Here is a 22939-nt window from a genome sequence, read left to right as displayed (position 1 = left end):
TCTGCCGTTTGTGCGTGCACCTGCACCGCATTCACGTGCACACGAGAGAGAAAGTGACAGCAGTAAAAACAAACATTGAATCAAACTTTTGAAAATCCTGAATCAATATTGGAGTTACTTTTGCATGCTGGAGGAAGGATGACACCATGGCTGAAGTATTTCTTTTAGACAGGTGATGTTTTTTTAAACAGCATCGATAATGTAGATTTTTATTTAGTTTAACAACAAAACATAAGTAAATAGCGATATTCCACCTAGCGTGCTTTACTGAGGTGAAGATGGTTTTATATTCACATTGGTTCATTTTTGAACATTGACAACCTGTGACGCGCTCCCTATATTGTTTACCATGCGACCCTGAATATTCGGTCTGAAATAGCATGTACTGTAAGTGAGGCTTAGTAATATGTGTTATTCCAGCACCCGCTGACCAACCACTAAGCATACAGTAGTCGCTTTAGGAGATTGAGAGAGAATGAGATCATATTGTGTATATATATGGAAGATCGCTGTCAAAATTCCATGACTTTTCCAGGTTTTCCAAGAACCCCTGATATAGTTTAAGTATAGCATTGTTTCTCATTGTTAGTTAAAACATTAACCAGTTATTCGAACTTCCTGATTTCTCCTTAAGTCGCTAGAGAGGCAGTGAGGGTCCTTTGTATTTGTGACGCGCTGATGGCTGTGACAGACACGCTGAGCCCAAGATGTTGTTAGCAAAACTTTATATATAGTTGAAACATGACAAACAAAACAGCAATTTGTGGGTTAAATACCTGTTGTCTATGAAGCTGATTATTGCATTGTAGTGATATAGGGTTGTTGTGTGTGTGATGTGGCGGTCAACAAAAAACACAGCTACCCCACTCTCCTTCTCTCCTCCTAACACCTGTGTGTGATTGTGCACGCGCTTTATTTGCTCTAGCAGGTGCCAGGTAGGCCCACGTGACTAAAAACATAAAACGTCACTGTGAAACTCAAACTAATCACTATACAAATAAACATTATAATTAAATGAAAAGTAACATGGCTCCTATACCAGTTTTAACCAATATAAATTTATAGTACAGTAGTAAAATACCAGTTTATTGTAAAGTTCTTCCATCTGTAATATTTTTTTAGTGGCAACACCATACAGTTTAATATCTGTGACAATAATACAGACCGATGAGAACACTACAATTTATTTGAGCAACAGATAAAGTAACAAAAGGTGCTTTTGAGAACACATTGCACTATCCAAAGCAAAACGAGTAAGATTTCTCATTCACAACAAGGAGACAAATAAGGTATGAAAATCCATACAAACACTATGAGGCTGGGAAACCAGCCTGATACTCGATAGCAAATGTATTATACAGTATTACTACAGCAGTCGATTGTCAGAATGACCAAAACCAGTGTTCCAATACAAACCTGCTAAAGCCAAATTCAATCCTTCATGTGCAACTCCAAAGACGCTTCACACCAGGCCACAAAAATACAGCAAGTTCAACCATCCGAGGCACACATTAGCACTTAATAATAATAATAAAAAAGTATAACCGGGGATAAAAATGACATAAGTGCACATGTAAGTCTAGATAGTCATCCATTTTCCATCAATTATACAGTATATCGTTATATATCAGGTCTACCTTCTTACACAAACAGGTGCAGGTGTCGCACAACATACATTAATATCATAGATTCCCTTTGTTTTCAAATTTCACATACGTTGCGATCCAACATTATAGCAATAAATACATTTTTGGACTGTGTTAGAAGACATCACATCCATAACGAACAGAAAACCTAAATATGTACATAAATCCTAAATGAACGGTAACCATAAATATATTAGGTCAGGGTATATACTGTACATCTTTAACAACTATTAACAAGTACTTCGTGTAGTATATTGCGAACCGAGATTATAACCGAGTTATGAGGTGCAGCTACAGAAGGGCTCCAGTTTCTAACCTTGTTGTAAACCCCACTGTAGGGTGGACTCAGCTTCAGTAGTGTATTATATTGCTGTATAGTGGTTGTAAATGTAAAACTCAGAGTGTGTTTTATACGCTGAGGACCAGGCCGGATGGAGAGTTGGAGCGTGGCGGGGCTGGGATGTTCTTCATGTCGCCGGGATCCAAACCGTTCACCGTCCTGCTGTGCTCAAAGAAAACATGAGATTTCAGATTGAGTCCTGTACAATACGAGACATCAAACCAATTAAATGAGACCCTTTCACATCAAGAGTGATAACCGTATGAGTGTCCACATCAACACACGATAACGTTCGATTTATTTTAAGAGTGCGCTATGACTTTGTTGTCTGCTGATTTAAATATTTGAGGTCTTTTAAGGTCAGGTGGTTTCTGATTGGCTGTAAATGTTTTGGATAAAACCAATGTGAAGGTGAATTTAATGATATTGTGCCTCTGTGGTAGGGTTTTAGTTGTGATGTGGATTTGTTTACATCCTTTATAATTATTGTTGTAGTTATCGTACATGGTGTGAATGAGCCTTTACAATTACTGCAGCTAGGGCTGGGTGATTTAAAAAAAAAATATTTTTTTATTTTTTGTAATATTGAATATATCTGATATTAAAAAGCAAACATGTTTAAGAGGGATTTAGATTTTAAATAAAAAAAAAACTTGTTGTTAAAATCAAACATGTATTTAAGACAGAGTTGGAGACATTATTTAAATAATAATAATAATATATTTGCTATAAAAAAGCAAACGTATTTAAGAGGAATTTAGAATAAAAATAATAATATATGTTATTTAAAAAGCAAACATATTTAAGACAGATTTGGAGACATTTTTAAAATAATAATAATAAATAGAATGTTTGCTTTTTAAATAAGAAATACTTTGTTATTATTTTTTTTAAATATGTCTCCAAATCTGTCTTAAATATAATGTTTGCTTTTAAAATAAAAAAATATTTTATTAAGACAGAGTTGGAGACATTAATTAAAATAATAATAATATATTTGCTATAAAAAAGCAAACATTATATTTAAGAGGAATTTAGATAAAAAAAAATAATAATATATGTTATATAAAAATAAAAACATATTTAAGACAGATTTGGAGACATGTTTAAAATAATAATAATAATAATAATAATAATAAAATATTTGTTATTTAAAAAGCAAACATATTTAAGACAGAGTTGAAGACATTATTTAAAATAATAATAATATATTTGTTATAAAAAAAGCAAACATTATATTTAAGAGGAATTTAGATAAATATGTGTTGTTAAACATTTTTTAAGAGGAATTTATCATTTAAATTAAAAACAAATGAGGACCACACAAACCACTATTATATATATATATATATAAAATAGTGGTTTGTGTGGTTGAGCTCAAGTGCATCAAGTGAAAAGCAAATGAGAAGCGTCTTGGAGGAGGCAGGGCATGTCAGATACTAGAGAGCTATAACTTGATTATGACGTGATGAGAAACTGTAGTGTGAGGTGATGTGAATAAAACCATTGATCAATTTGAGTGGAAGTGACAAACTACAAGCTTTATACATGTTTATAATAATAATGATAATAATTTCTTACATTTATATAGCACTTTTCTAGACACTCAAAGCGTTTGACACATTTGGGACAGTCTACTCATCCACCACCAGTGTGCAGCATCCACTTGGATGACGCGATGGCAGCCATATTGCGCCTGATCGCACACCACACACCAGCTTATTGGTGGAGACAGAGTGATGAAGCCAATAATGATATGAGGATGGTTAGGAGGTCATGATGGACAAAGGCCAGTTGTCAAATTTGGCCAGGATGCCAGGGTTAAACCCCTACTCTTTTTCTAAGGACATCCTGGGATTTTTAACGACCACAGAGAGTCGGGACCTCGTTTTAACATCGCATCTGAAAGATGCCACTCTCTGAGCAGTATAGAGTCCCCTTCACAATACTGGGGCATTAAGACCCACACAGAACACAGGTTGAGCGCCCCCTGCTGGCCCTTACTAACACCACTTCTGGCAGCAACCTAGCTTTCCAGGTGCAGCACTTCTTAGCCTCAGTGGGCGACCATGTGAGAGTTGCAGAGAGCTAGCTGCCGACAATATCAATGCCGTTGTTTATATCGGTTTTATATTTTCTAAATGCAAAATTTGTTTCAGTTTTGAAGCACACTAGCTTATGGATATCCTAAAAACAAATAACATTGATACTAACATCTAGAAAACTTTAAACCTCCACATTAAAAACCACTGCTCCAAAATATTTGAAATGTTTCTTAAAATAAAATGTATTGTGTTCAATGGGGGCAAAAGTTGTTGCTTTTTACCCAGACATTTAAAAGGAACTTATTTTACAGCAGTAATCACAATACCGTAATACCGTGATATTTTTATTCAAGGTTATCATATCGTTAGATTCTTATACCGGCCCATGCCTACTCTAAAACACTTTCCAGAACATTTTAATTCATTTATTTAAAAAAAAAAAAGATAAGCTGTATTTTATTAGTATAATTTAATGTGAGTACTGTGCAATTGTAAGTCGTTTTAGATAGTTTGGAACTGCACTTTGGTTTGTAAATGGATTGCAAGTACTAAAATAAACCAACAGTAATAAATATACGGTTTGACATTAAACATCCTTAATAAAAATCATTATAAACGTTGAAGGAAGGACTAAATTCAAAGTAGCCTGCGCAGTCTGAATGAGAAAATTCTCATTATTTTACAGTTTAATATTTCAGTGAAGCGAAGATTAGAAATGACTGTTATTGTGTTGTAACATTATTTCTGTATTCTGCCATATCACCCAGCTCTACTTGCTACTCTACAACAACAAGATACAATAGACAGAACCTAGCTTGATGAAACTCTGTGAGACAAAAACAGGCCTTTAAAAGCTTTCCCAAAACCAAAAGGACCAGTTAATATGCAAAGCAAAGCCCACACGTGAGTGAATTGGAGTAGAAGCAAGCGAAACAAAACTCTGAAGCTCTGAAACTGTAGATTTTCTCAGGCAAAGGCCTCAAACAGCCCAGAGCATTCAATACGGCCCCCAGAGACATGCCAGGCACAAACACTCCACTGTCCATCAGTGTAAAGGTAACTCGATGACGGTCTTCAGCTACGCATCACTGTCTCTGTTTTTGTTACCTTGACATTCTTGAAAATATCTGTAATTAATTATAACATTATATTATAAAGTTACCGGATTAAAGCTGATAATCCTGATGTAAACACTGTGATTGTTCATGTATAGATGTGATAAGTCTTACGCAGCAGAGACACAAGCTTTACAGAAAAACGCCCTCACCATAACCTTTATCATCTATTGATCTACTCGAGCCACCGCAGAGACTGATTCAGCACTGCGGAAAACGCCACTCTAATAGACACACTGAGTCTTCGGAGGACTCCATTTGTCTTGTCAAACGGATTAAATTGCAATAAAGCTTCTTAATCATTAAACATGCTTAAAGTCAACATGAAATTTAAATAAACAAGCATTTGTTTGTGGGATGCTACTAAGTTCCTGGTATTATGCACTGGATGTATTCTAAAAATTCTTCTTTGTACTCTTTCTTCCAGATTTGCCTCTGAAATAACTCATTGTGGGTTATTGTAGGTAATTTTTGTTGAAGAAATTGTTCAAAAGTGAGCGTATGATAATACAGATCAAGCGTAAAGCAGTAATAATGCCACAAAGACTTGAACAAGTATTTCAAATAAAAGCTTTCTATTCATCAACATATCCTGAGATGGATCATGATTTCCACCGCACAAAATTATAATCATTTTTCCTTAACCCTTATGTGCTGTTGGGCCACAACTTTCTCTGTGTTTCAGCAAATGACATGGTTTTTTGGTGACAAATCTTTTGACACAAGTTTTGGGAAAATGCTTTGGAAATTTTCAAAAACTCAATACACTTTGGGCTAATTGACTGCTCTTTCATTATGTTTGGGGCTGTTTTTGCCCCATTGACTTCTATTATAATGACATTTTTTTATTACAGCCATGACACTATATAATCATGCATTCTTGGTGATGGTTTTCCCTTTTAGGAAGATGTAAAATGTTTGATTTTTAACAGTTGATCATCATTTACAGTGAAAAAAAGCTTAGTTTCTGGCTTTTATATGGAGTATAGCGTGTGAGAATGTAAGAGAGACTTCTGTGCACTTATCTTGCTAAAAATCTTGATAAAAAATCTTTGAGAAAAAAAAAAATAAGCACCCAATCTCTTAGAACATTGTAAACAGTAAATTTATTTGGTGTAATGGCTTTGCAATCAAAAAATGTGATCAAAATGGAAGTCAATGGGGCAAAAACAGCCACCAACATAACAAAAGTGTAGTAAATTTGAACAGTACACAAGGGTTAAGCAGTAATTAGCATATATTAAAATTTCTTAAATGGAGTTAATGCTGCATTCCAGACAACTTTGAATTGGGAGTTTTCCTACTTGGAAATAACAAGGCAAATTGACTCGTCATTTGAAGTTACTTCACAGACCGTATTCAAAGGACAGCTAACGATTGTGACAGCATTGGTCATTTCACACTTCATTGGTAAATTCCACTTCCTTCAAGTTGTCTGGAATGCAACAGGGGTTGTATAAAATATAGTTTATAAATAATGAGTTGCCATCACAGGCTAAAGTCAAGCAAAAATATTTACTTTGAATTATAGTAGTGTAAATAATCCCCACTTTTCTCACCCCCATGGATCAAACGAAGCACCATGCTATATTTCTGAATATATTGTTCTACTCATAAATGTCAGATTATGAAAATAAAGCAAGTTTGCGAATGTCATTTCATGTTGACATTAGCAAGAAAATGAACATGATCTAACTAAAGACTAGAACAATCTAATCTGTAATGTAATTGAACCGACAGACAGATGAGGAGAGAAAGTCTATTGAATTCAGCATTTAGATGAACTCCATACATTTAGCACTTTTTCTGAAGGCCTTTCAGCTTTTGAGTCTCCAGCAAAGTGTCCAATCCTTTCACTTTAACTTAAAACACATTTGAGCAAACCTATGGAGTGCACCATCACAGATTTAGCCACCACCAAGATGTTAGTGGAGATGATGTGATCTTAACCTAGTGGATTATCATACTATACGTAAGTTACAGTATATGCAGGGGTTGTTAACCAGCATGCATGGACCCCATCATAAAACTACTAGTCGGATCATTTACCCAAGAGTAACGCAGGGAAAATGACCCTCTCTCTTCTGCTGAGGAGAGAAACACAGAAGTCTGAGAGAATTTCATCTCCGGTGTCAATTAGACTGATTATTATTATTATTATTATTATTATTATAATCACACTTTCCATCAGTCCTCAAATAGAGGGATAGTACACCCAAAAATGAATATTTCCAAAGCGTTTACATTCAGGTAGTTCTAAACTTTTGTGATGATTTATTTCTGAACACAAAGGAAGATATACTGAAGAAGTTTGGGGGAAAAAGCAGCCATTGATATCCATAGTAGGAACAAAACATACTATGGAAGTCAGTTTCTGTTTTTAAACCAGTATTCACCACCAGTACATCTTCAATTTGTGTTCAAAAGAAGCAAGAAACTCAAACAGGTTTGGGACAAGTGAAGCAGGATGTGTACATTTCTCATTTTCAGGTGAACAATCCCATTAAAACCACACTTGAAATTCATCCAAAGGTCATCAATTAATCTCTCTCATGTTGTTCCAGTCCCAATAAAACTTTCCATCATCTTCACAGTCAGAGTTTTCTGCTAGAACATTTTGAGCTTCAAATTGTTTAGAAAAAGTAAACGTTTAATCCCAATTTCACGAAACAATGCAATGTTTTTTATGTGTCAATAAATAAAATAAAATGTTGTGCATAATTTACAAAAAAAAGACCCAAACAAAAATAAAGCAAAATCTACTATTATTGTATAATGAATGAAGCTCTGCCATAAACAACCTCACTTCCATGATGTTTGCATTACAATAAGGTCTATGTTCGCATCAAAACACAGAAATGCTACCATCTTGAAATGATTCTGCTTTGGGTCTTCAATTATTTCTTTTAAAACAAGGCATTATCACTTTTTAAAAATATGTGCAACAACCCCACGTACAGAGGGTTAAACACCGGACAAGAAGCACAGCGCCATGCCACATCTTTAAAAAATTCTAAATATTGTTTTCTATGAGTGTAGACACACTGGCGGCAGCATTTGGCATCTGTCCTTGGCGCCCAGCTACTACTCAGGATGCTGTTCAAAAAATCCTGCTCCACTGAGCGCCATCTAAATAATGTCATTTTAAATAATGTTATACACTTTTATACACATTTGGTGTGAGAGCAGATTAAGAGCACATTACTGATTACTGATAAACTTGTCTGGTTTTCATGTGGAAGTGAAGATATTTAGTCTATAAATAAAGCTCAAACAAAGAATTCAAAGCGTTTCATAAACCTGTGATTAACGGAATAGATTACTGCACTGTTTTTCTGAACATTTTTAAAACTTGAGTTATTAGAGTCAAAAAGTTCTCAATTTTCAGGAGATAAGCAAATGTTTTATGGGTTTTTAGTACAACATGAGACTAAAAGATGACAGCATGTCCATTTCTAGGTGACCAAAGCTGAACTTAATAGTTTGCCCTTTATATTTATAAATATTTAATTAATATTTTTTTGGTGAATCGTAAGAATGAGGAGGAAAGTGTAATTATGGGTAACAGATCAAGTCAAGTAACTGCTCATCAACATCTAATGGTGTATTGATTGGTCTTTCTGAACAGTGGCAGAACTAAATGGGCAACTCACGCTTTGTCGAAGTAGGATGTGTGGAGCGAATGAGAGTAATTTGAAATGTCGCCATTAATCAGATTGCCGTTGACGTTGGTGACGTAGTTCTTCCTGGCTGCCTGGTCCTTTGCGAAATTTCGACAGGCCGCGAGCTTAGACTCCAAAGCCTAGAAAACAAAAGCAACACTTAAAATTACAGCCAGTTCACACAAAGCACATTAAACATAACAATACATTTATTTGTGTCCACTTTGACGAACAAAAAAAATCTGTTTGTTTTTAGTTCATGCTTTTTATTATTTATGTTTCAGCCCCTTCTGTGACCAGCAGATGTCCTGAGTGTGCTACTAGCACATCTTAACATCTTTATCATTATTGTAGTGGTTGGAATTCTGCTGTTTTACATTTTAGGATGATTTTTGTAACTCTATCTTCATCATTATCTTTATAGTTATCATGCTTTGTGCGAACAACCTTTAGTGGCCATATATATATATATATATATATATATATATATATATATATATATATATATATATATATATATATATATATATAAATATATATAGTCATATATGTGATCAGTAGGGGTGCAACAGTTCATACTACCCACGGTTTGGTATGCATCACGGTTTCAGGGTCTTGGCTTCAGTATGGTATGTGCTTTGTTTAGAAAAAATGGCTACAGGCAAATTTAAATAACAATATACCCATTAATATTAATACATATTTTTATTATTAAAAATTAAAATATAAGCATTTTTTTCTTGCAAAAATTTTAACTAAGGGCTACTAACTACTACTAACAAATATTACTTTTCAAAATGATTCCAGCATATGTTTTACGCAACGGATGCTCTTCCAGCTACAATCCAGTACTGGGAAATGGACGCATGAATGTAAAAGGTAATTGGAAATGTACGAAGGCGAAGCTTTTTGCTGTTGTTTTTCTCATCAAACTAGTAATAATAATGTATAATCTAAACCAGGGGTCACCAATCTCGGTCCTGGAGGGCCAGTGTCCCTGCAGGGTTTAGCTCCAACTTGCCTCTACACACCTGGCTGGGTGTTTCAAGTATACCTAGTAAGACCTTGATTAGCTCATTCAGGTGTGTTCGATTAGGGTTGGAGCTAAAATCTGCAGGACACCGGCCCTCCAGGAACAAGTTTGGTGACCCCTGATCTAAACCATGGATCACAGGGTGCACCAAACCATGAGAGGAATTTTAGGTCCATCTAGAACCATTGCACCCCTAGTGATCAGCAAACCAAACCATCAACAATTATTTGTCCCTCATTCATACAGAATTTCCTCACCCCAACTTTGCGCAGTAAATCGCCCACAATATTGAGCGCTGATATTCTAGCAGATGGTGTGAGGGCTGCGTTAGTGGAGCCGTTGGCCAGAACTAAAAAAGGGAGAAGAAATAAGTCAGTTGAAGTTGAACAAGTGTGATGTTGTATATATCTCAGTGACAGAAATCAACCTGTCTGACTGGTGAAAGCATTGTCCAGGTTCTTGCTAAGAGGTGTAGCAGGCAGAGAGAGGGATGCCTGGACCGCAGAGTCTGTTTTGTCGTTATCTGGAGTCGGAGAGCTAGGAGCCGACATTCTTGTCACCTCTGACCTGGTGTCTCTCACTGCAAGCTCTTGCCGCAAATCTACAAATGCATATATATGTGCATGTTAAGATGATGCGTACAGTATCGATTTGTAAGTTTCACTCGCAAACAATAATGCTGATCAGACTACGTAACATCATAACTTCATTCCACTAGCAGGCAGAAAAGCTCTTTACTGACAGAACAAGATCTGTAAAACAGCCTGGAATGAGGAACTATCTGTAATTTCACATGACCAGATTACTGCGAGCAGAGTCAGTAAATACCTCTGGCTTCATCTTTTAGTCTCTGCACAGACACGAGGAGAGACTCTTTCTCATCCAGTTCACTCTCCAGAAAAGCGTTCCTCTCGATGGCCTGGTTCAGCCTCTGCTCAAAGTCCTCCAGAGATGTTATGGTGGCTCTGTGGTTACAGATCATAGCAGAATAAATCTTTAAACTATAGTAGAACAGTGAGAAAACAATGCAAACTTGAAGGGCTGAATTCTTTAAAGAAAACATGTTGCCAGTTATGTTATGACACAGTTTTGTTTCTTTGCTTAAAACAGTTTTTCTACTGTTCCAATGTTTAAAAATCCCAAGGATAATGTCAAAAATAAGTCAAATCTGAATAGAAATAAGTGCTGTTCTGTTTATTTTTCTATTCATAAGAGAATTCATGTACACTTGACTTGTCCACAAAAAATATTATGCAGCACAATTTTTTTTAAAGTAATATATTGATTTTTATTGAGTAATATATTGATTGCATCAGAATTAGCAATGGCTGTTGTTTTTGGATGTTTGAGAAGAATGTTAGAATGTTATTAGCATCTGTAGACATCACTTTTTTGGCAAATAGTTGCAGGCTTACCTTTCATTAGCTTTGTTTTAACACACTTTGGGCCCTATCCTGCACCCGGCGCAATAAAATGCAAGATGTGTTTGCTGCAATATGTTGCTATTTTCAGACCAACACAGCGCTAATTTTCTCGTTTTTGCGCCACGTTGTTTAGGTAGCAAATCAATTAGGGCCACTTTGTGGACTCCGCAGAGTGCGTTAGTTGTGCACCTTGCTTACACATTGCTTAGGCTAATACACACAGGATGTACAGCAACACGCAAATATCTGTACAAATGAAAAATTATTAAAGGATTAAAATATTACAAAAGTTATTATTTTCTACATACATATAAAAACCACTGCCTCCATGCCTTCACCTTGTTTTTTTTTTTCATTTTATTCATGACAACTTTGCTGTTGTAAAATGTTATTATTATTATTATTAGTAGTAGTAATATTTATTATATGCATATTTATATTTGTTTTATAAAAACAAGCTTAGATTAGTCCACCTGTCAGGTTTTGGACCTTATGGGGGGTAGCATGTGTGTTTGGATATAACTAAAGTTTTTTTTAGCACACTTCATTATTATTGTTCATTTATTCGTTTGCTGAAAATTAGAACTGAATTTAGAAATAGTTTTGAAACAAATCTTTGTGCTTAAAAAAACTAAATTAATTATGTAGGCTAATGGATGTCTGTGCCTACAACATTGTTTCCTTATCCACGAGAGAAAAAGAAGGTAAAGCGGTCAATTGGAGTAGGCTCGTTCTTTACCTTCAGTGCTGCAAATGCTCTGTTTAACTGTTTTCTCGCTAGTGAAGCGTTCATATTTTTCACTTAAAAAGTCCGCCATGTAAATAGCAAATGCGCCATGGCGCGAATCAACGAACTCTTAGGTAATGAGAGATGAGACTCTGATTGGTTTATTCTCAAATTACTCATTAAGAGAATAAGCACAACCCTGTTAAACCATGCCCCGCGGTGCAGAGCGTATTTTTCCGTCCATAAATTGGTAAAAGTGGATCCTGACACGCCCTTAATGCTTTTGCACCATGCACTTTAGACTTTGCGCCTAGATCATTAAAATAGATCCCTTTGATTTAACACACAATACTAAGATATTTCAGTACACTGCTGGCATCATTGCTATTATGATGTTAACATAAAGCATAGTTAGCATATTTTTTGCAAACATAATACTTATTATTAATATTCCCCTGCCAGTGGAACCATGGACATATATAAAATTGTCTCCTAGGTGGAGTTAGCCAAAAGCTTATTTTTTGTTGTTTGTTGCGACAAAACAGGCCAATATAGACACACTAAAAATACTTAAGAGGGTTCTGTCCAAGAAAGCAAAAAAAACAAACAAACAAAAAAAAAAAACAATCTAAGGCTGATCGAAACAAACCCAAACACTGATTTGTATTGCACGAGCTTACATTTAATGGTATAAGCTAAAGGGCCAATTGGTTGCCATGTAATGATATTTGTTGAACAGAGTAGCGTAACACAGGCTATTTTACCTGGTTGCTGGACCAAAAGAGGTGTCAGCTTACACTGGTCTTGTTAGGTTAGACAACAAATGTACATGAGTTGTGCTGCCCATTGGGAAGCGCAACGATGGTAACAACCAATTGCGCTCCTACAAGAGAAAGTCGCAAGATAAACTTGCAGTGTTGCTTTCATTTACTGACACATGCAACCTTGGTGAGTTTAAGGGACATTAAAAATCAGACCATGACCAACTTTTGAACAGCAGTGTAACTTCCCTTCAAATATTAATTAACTGTGGGTGTCATTTGTTTCCTCTTATAAAGTAATCTGACTGTGATGCAGCCAATTGGAATATATGGTGAAGGGAAAGATGATGCCCTCTTACCTCTTAGCTCTCTCCAGGTCGTCATTGGCCTGCTCTAACTCTCGGACATATTTATGCAGCTGCTCCTTGATGCCTCGAGTCTGGCTAAGGTCATCCTCCAGCACAGAGATCTGTTTATAGCTCTGAGCATACTGATACTCCAGCTTCTCCTACAGGACAGAATACGCAAAACACACCTGCATTAGTCCTGTCCTCGCTTTAATGTTCTTCACACACACTCTCAGCTCCTGTGTTTAGCTCACACACTGTCACCTTGAGCGAGTCGAGCTCATGCTGCAGTCTCTGATTGTCCGCCTGCAGGTCTCTGATGCGATGTTCCGCTTGGCCCAGTTGTGTCTCCAGCTCGGTTTCCAGCTCTCTGCTCCCCTCTTGAAACTCCAGCAACTCCTCCTGTGCCTCCTTATAACTGAATACACACACACACACATCAGGATATAATTGAACACCCTTGAACTAATGAAACATGCACAAAGCAATTACACTCTTAAATAGAGTTTGCCTTGTACTATAGACTATTGATGAAAGTAAAAGCCTTTGAGTTCAGACACATTTAGTGACACATTTAGACAAGGCTTCTATTTTCCTAAGTTTTAATTGTGGGAGAAAAAAGCGAATAAATGGATAGAATCCTTATGATATACTGCTTCAGGTTTACCTGCAATTACTTTGTTAAATTGTGTAATTAGGGGAAAGGATTGTAAACGATCCAACTCCTTTTTTGTTTCCACATTACGAACTGCTTCCCTCTGGTAGAAGATATAGAATCCCAAAGTGTAGGTTAAACTGTTATAAGAAATCCTTTGTACCTGTATCAGTGGGTTTATTTAATAAGAGTCTATCTTAATTAGCGTTATAAATTTTGTAACTGTTGTATTTTGTATTGTTTTTATTGCTTGTTTTTAGTGAATGTCTGCAGCAATATGGCAATGCCCAAAACAAATTTCCTGTCAAGGACAATAAAGTTTTACTACTACTACCACTACTTCTACTACTAATGCTTTGTGCAATCAAAGGAGTCTAATTTCGGTACAACAAGATAGCTATATCACACCAAGTGTAATAAATTTATAATAAAATTCATGCAAATTAATGAGTCATTCAAAGTGATTTACTAATGTTTGTCATCTAGTGCTTCCCACACATCCTTTTACACTTTTTTTGTGTTCGCCCAATAGCCAAACATCCGCAATTGATTAACTAATGGAAAATCTCCTCTTGCCCTCCGCGTTTCCTACTTCTCGTTGGGTGTGCGTGAGATCTGTCAGTGTCCCACAGACAATCTCACGTGCTGTGCAGTGACCCACAGGACACACAGAGACGTGCATTTTCCGCAGGTAAAAAGTGTTTCAATCCGGCTACCACCGCAAGTATATTTCAAACCTGTGGGAAGCACTGGTCATCTTACTGGTATTTGCCTCATTATTTAAATAGGGTGATTTAAGCTGAATGAGTCTTGCTTCATGGGGCAGATCTGCTGTAAACAAGCAGTTTTGTTTACAGTGCACCAGTGACTGGGAGAACGCTGCCCTGGGCCTCTTTATGTAATCACCAGCCAGCATTATGGTGTGGAAGGATCTAAAAATGGCACCAGAGCAATATTTTTGTACCTAGTCATGTTACACCACGTGAGCCAAGAGATTGAGCATGATGACCTGTTTGTCCAGGCATAAGGAGACCACTAGAACTGCACAAAGTGCATAATGCCGAGGCAGCAAAGGAGGGAATGAGAACATCTGGGACTCGTTTTTTCATAGTTTCTGGTCTCTGAAGTGCCGATTAGTGTGTTTTACTAGCTGGTCAGAACTGAGCAGATGGAGTTATCATGTCAGACACAGAGGAGTCTGTCCAATCATCCAAACAAATACATGACTACTGGAAGTGTTCAAAATGGGCTTGCTTAATACACCTCAAAACCTGTTTAGATCTGTGTTTAGTCTTGTCCATTTAAAAATAAGCATTCCACATAAAAGTGCATCTTAATATCAGGTATAAGTAGGCCAGAGATGTGAAATTTAGGGATGCTTTGATCAGGATTTTTGTGACCAATTCCAAGTACTAATTAGGCATGGGATGATAACCGTTTTTAAGGTATACCGCGGTTTGGAAAAGTTTGGAAAGGTTTTAAAACTGCTAAAAATTTCTGCAAAAAAATATTCAAAGATGCCGTTTTAAATTGTTAAGAAATCATTTTTTTTAAACAAATGAAGACAGCAGAAGCCAATGATTGATTTGAATTATTTAGCATGACGTGTTTACCATTCCAAAATATTATAAATCTTTAAACAAATGAAATCTATTGTGTTCAAAGGGGGAAAAATAGTTTTTTACCCAGACATTTAAAAAGAATATTGTTTTAGAGCAGTGAGCACAATACTATGATACCGTGAAACCATGATATTTTTATCCAAGGTTGTCATACCACCAGAATCTTATACCGGCCCATGCCTAGTAATGATTCCTTGTCACGCTGATCCTAAATACCGATTCTGATGCTTTAAACTTAATAATGCATAAAGCACATTTTCACTCAAAGTATTAAACTTAAGTGGAGATCTCCTTACCAAAGAGAATAAATTAAGGATGCTGCATATAATCCCTTAAACACATCTCTTATAATCATTTAGTGAGGAGATGTCGTGGTCCGAAGCAGCTTTACAGAAAATAATAATTAAACAGATAAAAAAATTGTTAAATAAATAAATCCATCACTTCTTTGCTTAACAGGAAGTAGCACTATACACTACTGTTTGTTGCAATAAGTATATTACAAAAAGTTATATTATTAAATATTGAGGTTTTAATAATTTTTATTTAGCAAATATTTCCAGCAAGGTTTTAGTAAAACTTGCAATATTGTCAAAAAACTGAACTTTCAGTTCTTGTGTGTAAAATAGTCTAAATAGACTCACGTCCATTCCAATATTTTGCTCATCTCTGACTATTGACAGCAGCAGAATGACCGCAGCTCCATCACTCAATGAGAGAGGAGATTTTTTCACTGTGCTATTCATTTTACCTAACAAATATAATGCACAGACCATCACTGTGCGTCTTGTGATCTGTTCTCTTGCTCGTTTACTCTTCGTCTCCATGATTTCCAGTGTATTTTTTTATCTTCTTTGCGGGAATCACGGAGCCACTATGAACATGCTGAAGACTTTAGGAGCTCCCAGGAGAGGTCATAGGGTTGGATGAGACACTAGAGAGGGGCGATTGATCCACTTGTGTCACAGCAGCTTAAAACACTAATACACAATTATTGCAACTAAGAAAAGCATTACTCATGCAGGTCGCACATATTGACTGTAAACGGTTAATACACCTTTGTATGTGTTTTAGCTGTTGTGACGCGAGCGCAATGATCGCTCATAGCCCCACAGAACATCTACCTCTTCACCTGTTGTAGCTGGATGTATCACCCATGTGCGCACATGCCTCCTCCTCTGCTTGTAAACTCATAAACAAACACTTGCGTTGGTTCATGAGATCGGCCAGATTAGAGAGTTATGAAATGTGATTAATGTATAATGTAAAATACAGAATTATTATTATTATTTATTATTATTATAGAATGACAATTATTTACTTCTCATTATTTTTTAATCAGGGTTAGTTAAAATAAAAGTAAAATAAAAAAACTAAAAGAACATAAATAATATTTGTTAATAAAATATACATATATCTAAAAAAATATATATTTTTATAAACATATTTTTTTGCCTTTGTTAGATGTACAAAGATACAACTATGGTTGAATCTCAAGGCATAATAAGGAAAGCTAAGTTAACAATGTTAAGCTGAGTTAAAGCCTTGCTAAGATTGTAAGCAGCTCAAGTAAAAAAAATAAATAAATAAATAACACAACACCCATATATCTCTATAGCCCAATTCCTTTGTTCAAAGTAGTCCTATGGGATTTTAACTACATCTATGAGGCAAAATAGACCCACTGTTTGACTATTAATATTACAACTCTGTTTAAAAAGCTGCCCAATCATATATTTCAGACTTATATGACATGCAGATGCCATAATGCTAAAAATAGTAAACACACACACACACAAAAGAACAAAGCAGATTTGTAGATCAAATCTCTGATTCATATTACATGAACAGATGTATTGGGGCTACAATCCATTTTTTTTACGTAACCAGATGTAACACACCAACCTTTGCCAAGTTTGCCACGGGATTCCAAGTAGTCTAAAAACCTCTGCAATTGAGAAATGCTGCTTTGGGATACAAACTTTACCAAGCAACAAGCTTGTGTAATATTTTTAGAATTTTAGCAGCAGGAGTCTATATCAAATCACAAAGGCTAAACTCGTTGAAGGAAACTCCCACTGTGGAAGATTGTGTACGGTAAACAGACTAATGAGACTGAGAGGAAGTCCTCAAACATGCAGATACTTCCTCAACATGGCGGTAATAATGTAAGACAACAGGTCTCATTTGTTTTATTCCCAGCATTCACAGACATTACTTCAGGGCAAGCTGATGTTGTCCTTTTAGACACAATACTGATGGTTGAGAACAACATGAAGGAAAGCTCTCGGGTGTCAAGAGTACAAAACCGAGACCTGAGCTGTGTGTGAGTAACGTTCAATGCGCTTACCTTTTTTTGTACTTGAGCGAAAGAGCTTTCCAGAAGTCAATTTCCTCCTCTTTAGTGGTGAATTTTGGTATCATATTTGCATCCATGACAGATAAACCTGGTAAAATAGCACCAAAATCAAATGCCATCAAAACCAATTTTTTAAAAATGTATTAATATTTCCATAAACAGAACAGGAGCAGTATTATAATTAATATTAAGGTTTTTGAAGATGAAGTGCAAGTTGACGGTCACCAAAGTTGGCTGTCTACCGAGTCAGAGATGAATGTCTGCCAAAGTTTTATTGGATGCACGCCTGTTCTTCTGCCACAGAATGGTATGGCAACTGTTTTTTCCCACTTTAAAAGTGGTCTTTACTATTGTTAAGATGTTTCATGTTAGTAAAACTTTGAGTTTTAATTTTTTTTTATTTTTTGATTAAAATATACATGAAATTTGATTAAAATACAGTAACGATTAAGATTTTACCATTTAAAATATCCATTTTGTATTCTAATATATATTAAAAAGAAACATTCCTGAGATAATGATAATATTAATTTTCAGCAACCATTACTTTATACATTCAGAAATCATTCATCTCTGCTGATTTGGTGCTCAAAAATCACAAAAACAGTTAAAATAGTTTGTGGAAATGTTGTTTTATAGGATTCTTTGATTTAATAAAAGTTCAAAATAACAACAAGTCTCATAAAATGAGAAATGTCTTCTACTTTTATTTTTGAAGACATTTTTAACATGCAGTTGAAGTCAGAATTATCAGACCCCCTGTTTATTTTTTCCCCCAATTTCTGTTTAACAGAGAGATTATTTCAACACATTTCTAAACATAACAGTTTTAATAACTCATTTCTAATAACTTATTTATTTTTTATTTTGCTATGATGACAGTACATAATATTTGACTAGATATTTTTCAAGACACTTCTATACAGCTTAAAGTGACATTTAAAGGCTTAACTAGGTTAATTATTTTATCTAGGCAGGTTAGGGTAATTAGGCAAGTTATTGTATAACGGTGGTTTGTTCTGTAGACTATCGAAAAAAAATAGCTAATAAAGGAGCTAATAAATTTGACTTTAAAATGTTTTTTAAAAATTAGAAACAGTTTTTTTTTTCTAGCCTAAATTAAACAAATAAGACATTCTCCAGAAGGAAAAATATTATCAGACATACTCTGAAAATGTCCTTGCTCTGTTAAACATCATTTGGGAAATCTTTTAAAAAAATTATAATTCAAAGGGGGCTTAATAATTCTGATTTCAACTGTATGTAATACTATAAATCTATGCATGATTATTTACATTTAGCATTGAACTGTGACCCTTTTTTCAGTCATGACCCAGATGTTGAGAACCTCATAAACTGAATTGCATCTTCCAAATGTGTAATCTAGTTGTAGCATGTACCTCAGTTCACCTCTAAGTTGACTGCTGTTGTCCCAAATAATCAATAAGAGTGCGTGCAGTTTGACCCAGCCTGTACCAGCCCAGTGTGCCCTGTTCAAACACGCCAGGACACAATCACCCTCTGGTTATAGGCCACAGCCTGACACAGCATGACTCTTTACTGAGAAAGTGTTGAGTCGATTAGTCTTCATTGATGAGCAATATTTAGTCAGATGAACTAGATTCAGCGCAGCTTCAGATCTAGTTTCACAAAGACTGCTAAAACTCCCAGTACACCCACACCTTTCAGTTTTTCTTTCTGTTTGCTTGTTTTGTTTGTTCTTTTTTCATTCTTCTTGACTTCCAGTTGTGTTTTAAAGTTAAACTGACATCCTCTAAAAAAAAGATTACTTACAATATTCATGCAATATATCCCTTTTTTTCATTATAGAACAAGAGCTGGCTGTAAAATGTGTCGCTAGTAAAAAAAAATGGAACACTAATAATAATAATAATAATAATAAATGTTTTTGGCATTTTACAGTGTAGCAGTAAAACCACCACATACTGTGAATGTTGTAATGATCAAATATTAATAGCACCACATCATCATCAGGGTTATACTATCCTTGTATTTAACATTTTCTACAAGTTTTGCCAAATTAATTTGATGTGGAGAAATTGATGGAACATCGTGACTCTTTTTGCCAAGGAGTTCACAGTAGAAAAAATCCCTCCACAGTAGAAAAAAAACCCCTCATATATCATACATGACATATGTTACAGGCAAAAATTTTGACCTATATTTAAATTAGAAACTTCAACCAATTAAGACAGTTCAGAAAATAGGACGCCCTAAAACATACAGCTCTGATAACAATTACATATCGATTTCATTCATCTTAATGGTCATTATAAACTCTTAATAAGCTGATGGGGGCTGCCGAACTGTGTGACAGGCGCATTAACTAACAACTAAACGATGAATATATCTTCTAAATATCTTCATAAATACTGCCAACACATGTATCGAATACAAGAAAGATCAATTCTGACATATTTGTTTTATAACACTATTGATATCACGGTGACCCGTCAAATTCCACTCTAGCTATACATTAGCTAGCCAACAGCTGAGCTAACTGACGTTAGCCAGCTAGCGTTAACAACAACAGTGATTATGTGCTTTGAATTACCACGAATAGATATGACTTTTATACTAAAATTATTCTGAAACTAATATAAATGTCTGCAGTTAAGATGAGACGTTATTTTCCGTTCGATGAGATGTAACGTTAGCAGATGAAGCGCAGGTAACGATAGGGTGTTGTCTTATTTATGATAAGCCACGGCAATAAATCTGTCAGATAGAATCTCATTCTGTTTAAAGATATCTATCGTGTGATTTAAAGAACTCACCTGCACATTTCCAGGATCTTGAACGCTGATAGTAGGACTGACTGTGGTCCTGGCACAGCCTTCAGTGTTTCAGCATCCTCTCCCTCTCTCTCTCGCTTCAGTGACGTTTGTGTGGTGTGGTGTAAACTGATCTTGGCGACGCCTCTTACAGTAACACGTAACTGGTTATTTATTTATTTATGACTGCGACGTTAGTTTTAATAACTGAATTTGTTTATTTGTTTTAGCTATTTGTTTGTTTTACTCATTTTGTACGTTAAAAACGTATTAACTCGTAATAACTTGTTTGTTCCAGGCGCGCTTGGTGTTATTTCCACCCGTTCCAAATTTGTCATGATGTAGAAACACCTCTTGCTTTCTTTTTGTAAATATCGTCCATTTCTAATTGTGATAATGACAGATCAAATTCTTGAGAAGTTAAATTTACTCTACAAGACAGCTCCACATTTTTTTGTGGTACTACATTCTTTATGTTGTTTAGTAAAAGTAAGCACATTTAAATAGCTAAAGTACTAACATGAATGAGCTCCAAAACTTTTCCTTCATTAATTTATTAATTCACCATTTAAGCCTGAATCCAACACCAGGCTGTCTAAATTTATATTCATTTATAATGTTTAATTCATCAACAATGTCCATTTGAGTTTCCAGTATCCTCTGTTTGACTTAATGTGCCATACCTATTTATATTCCTTTATGATCTGTTGAGATCTGTTAAGGTCATAGTGCCTGAGTCTATAGAGTCTGAAACACCAACAAAATAAAATAAATTTTATCAATTTAATTCTAAACGTAGGCATACTTTTTTATTTCAGACGTGCCATCATTTTCGGTGGCCATTTGTCTAATGCTATGCATCCCAATATTACTTCCCCATAGTAGCCTATCAGGTTTTTATTTCTTAAATGCATTCATTTTTGTTTAACATTTCCAAAATATATATTATATGTTGTTTCTGGCATATGAATTCATCAATATGTATGTGACTGACCAATGTTTGCTTCCATTATCATACAGAATCATCTCTCTCGATCATGACTATGAACGTAACCCTTAAATTTTGCCTTGAGTATTGCGACCCCTTCTGCTCTATTGCTGCCATCAAATGTCGCCTCCCCATCGACTTCTCCAAAACGTATTATACAGTATCTGTTACCTGAATGTGTTTCCTGCACAAAGAAATAATCTGCACCTTTTCCTTTACAATATAAAAATAAAGCTAAACCTAAAAGAGATTTTGTAGACCTCCGGCATTGAGGGTAAATCTGAAACAGACACAAACTTCAAACAACGTCTTTTCCTTTTGTTAGTGTTTAAGACTCTAGAGTAGGGCTCCTCATGTCGTTAGTATTTGCAACTAATATATTTTCCTAATTTCACTGGATAACAGTTCCTCTACTCTATACCTAAACGTTTATCATAATTATTTCCAGTGTCTTGGAAGAAAATATGTGGTAGATATATATATATATATATATATATATATATATATATATATATATATATATATATATATATATATATATATATATATATATATATATATGTATATATATATATATATATATATGTATATATATATATATATATATATATATATATGTATATATATATATATATATATATATATGTATATATATATATATATATATATATATATATATGTATATATATATATATATATATATGTATATATATATATATATATATATATATATGTATATGTGTATATATATATATATATATATATATATGTATATGTGTATATATATATGTATGTATATGTATATATATATATATATATATATATATATATATATATATATATATATATATGTATATGTATATGTATATGTATATATATGTATGTGTATATATATATTTATATATATATATATATATATATATATATATATATAAATATATATATATATATATATATAATTATTGCTTACTGAAATGCAGTATTACCTTTGAAACTATTTCTAACTCTTTTACAAAATAGGCTTTTAAAAACAACTGACATTTTCTTTAACGTGTGATGTATATCCCCATTCTGTTTGATTTTGTTTTTCTTTTTTCAGCATGTTTTTTTAATTTTCTTTATAATAAACTGTGATTATATATTCTCACTTTTCACATAACAATAAAAAGAATTGAGGTGAAAAAAAAAAACGATCCATCAGGTGGTGCTGTAGTTCAACACATCTCAAACTAACATCCCCTGAACCGTTCCATTATACACGGCAAGACATGTACTGTATACTGTAATGGCCGGCATACACTGTTTACAGTAGACTAGTCTTAAATGATAGTCGTCACATTATAAACACTGGTCATAAACTTTCAAAAGTTAGATTGATCTAATATGAATCTGAAAAGCAAGTGTGATTGATTAGTGTGAT

At 34.6% G+C, this 22939-nt stretch overlaps 1 protein-coding gene across 4 annotated transcripts; it reads right to left on the bottom strand.

Moving 5' to 3' along the window:
• Positions 1-1168: 1168 nt before the first annotated feature.
• On the bottom strand, positions 1169-20636 carry ndel1a (nudE neurodevelopment protein 1-like 1a). Of its 4 annotated transcripts, none has more exons than XM_056469361.1 (10): positions 20535-20636; positions 17728-17824; positions 13365-13518; positions 13113-13261; positions 10670-10806; positions 10269-10442; positions 10099-10190; positions 8800-8948; positions 7196-7233; positions 2055-2148 (listed from the first exon to the last, which is right to left on the bottom strand). In XM_056469361.1, the coding sequence occupies exons 2-10, from the start codon at positions 17811-17813 to the stop codon at positions 2138-2140; spliced, it is 990 nt and encodes a 329-aa protein (XP_056325336.1). In that variant the 5' UTR covers positions 17814-17824; positions 20535-20636; the 3' UTR covers positions 2055-2137. The 4 variants fall into 4 exon arrangements, with proteins under 4 accessions (XP_056325334.1, XP_056325335.1, XP_056325336.1 ...); XM_056469362.1 differs by having other exon boundaries at positions 7196-7230; XM_056469359.1 differs by lacking the exon at positions 7196-7233 and having other exon boundaries at positions 1169-2148.
• Positions 20637-22939: the final 2303 nt, after the last annotated feature.

Source organism: Danio aesculapii, chromosome 12 (genome assembly GCF_903798145.1).
Source record: "Danio aesculapii chromosome 12, fDanAes4.1, whole genome shotgun sequence".
NCBI lineage: Eukaryota > Metazoa > Chordata > Actinopteri > Cypriniformes > Danionidae > Danio > Danio aesculapii.
The sequence above is the reverse complement of the archived record's forward strand: the minus strand, read 5'-3'. Positions and strand labels throughout refer to the sequence as shown.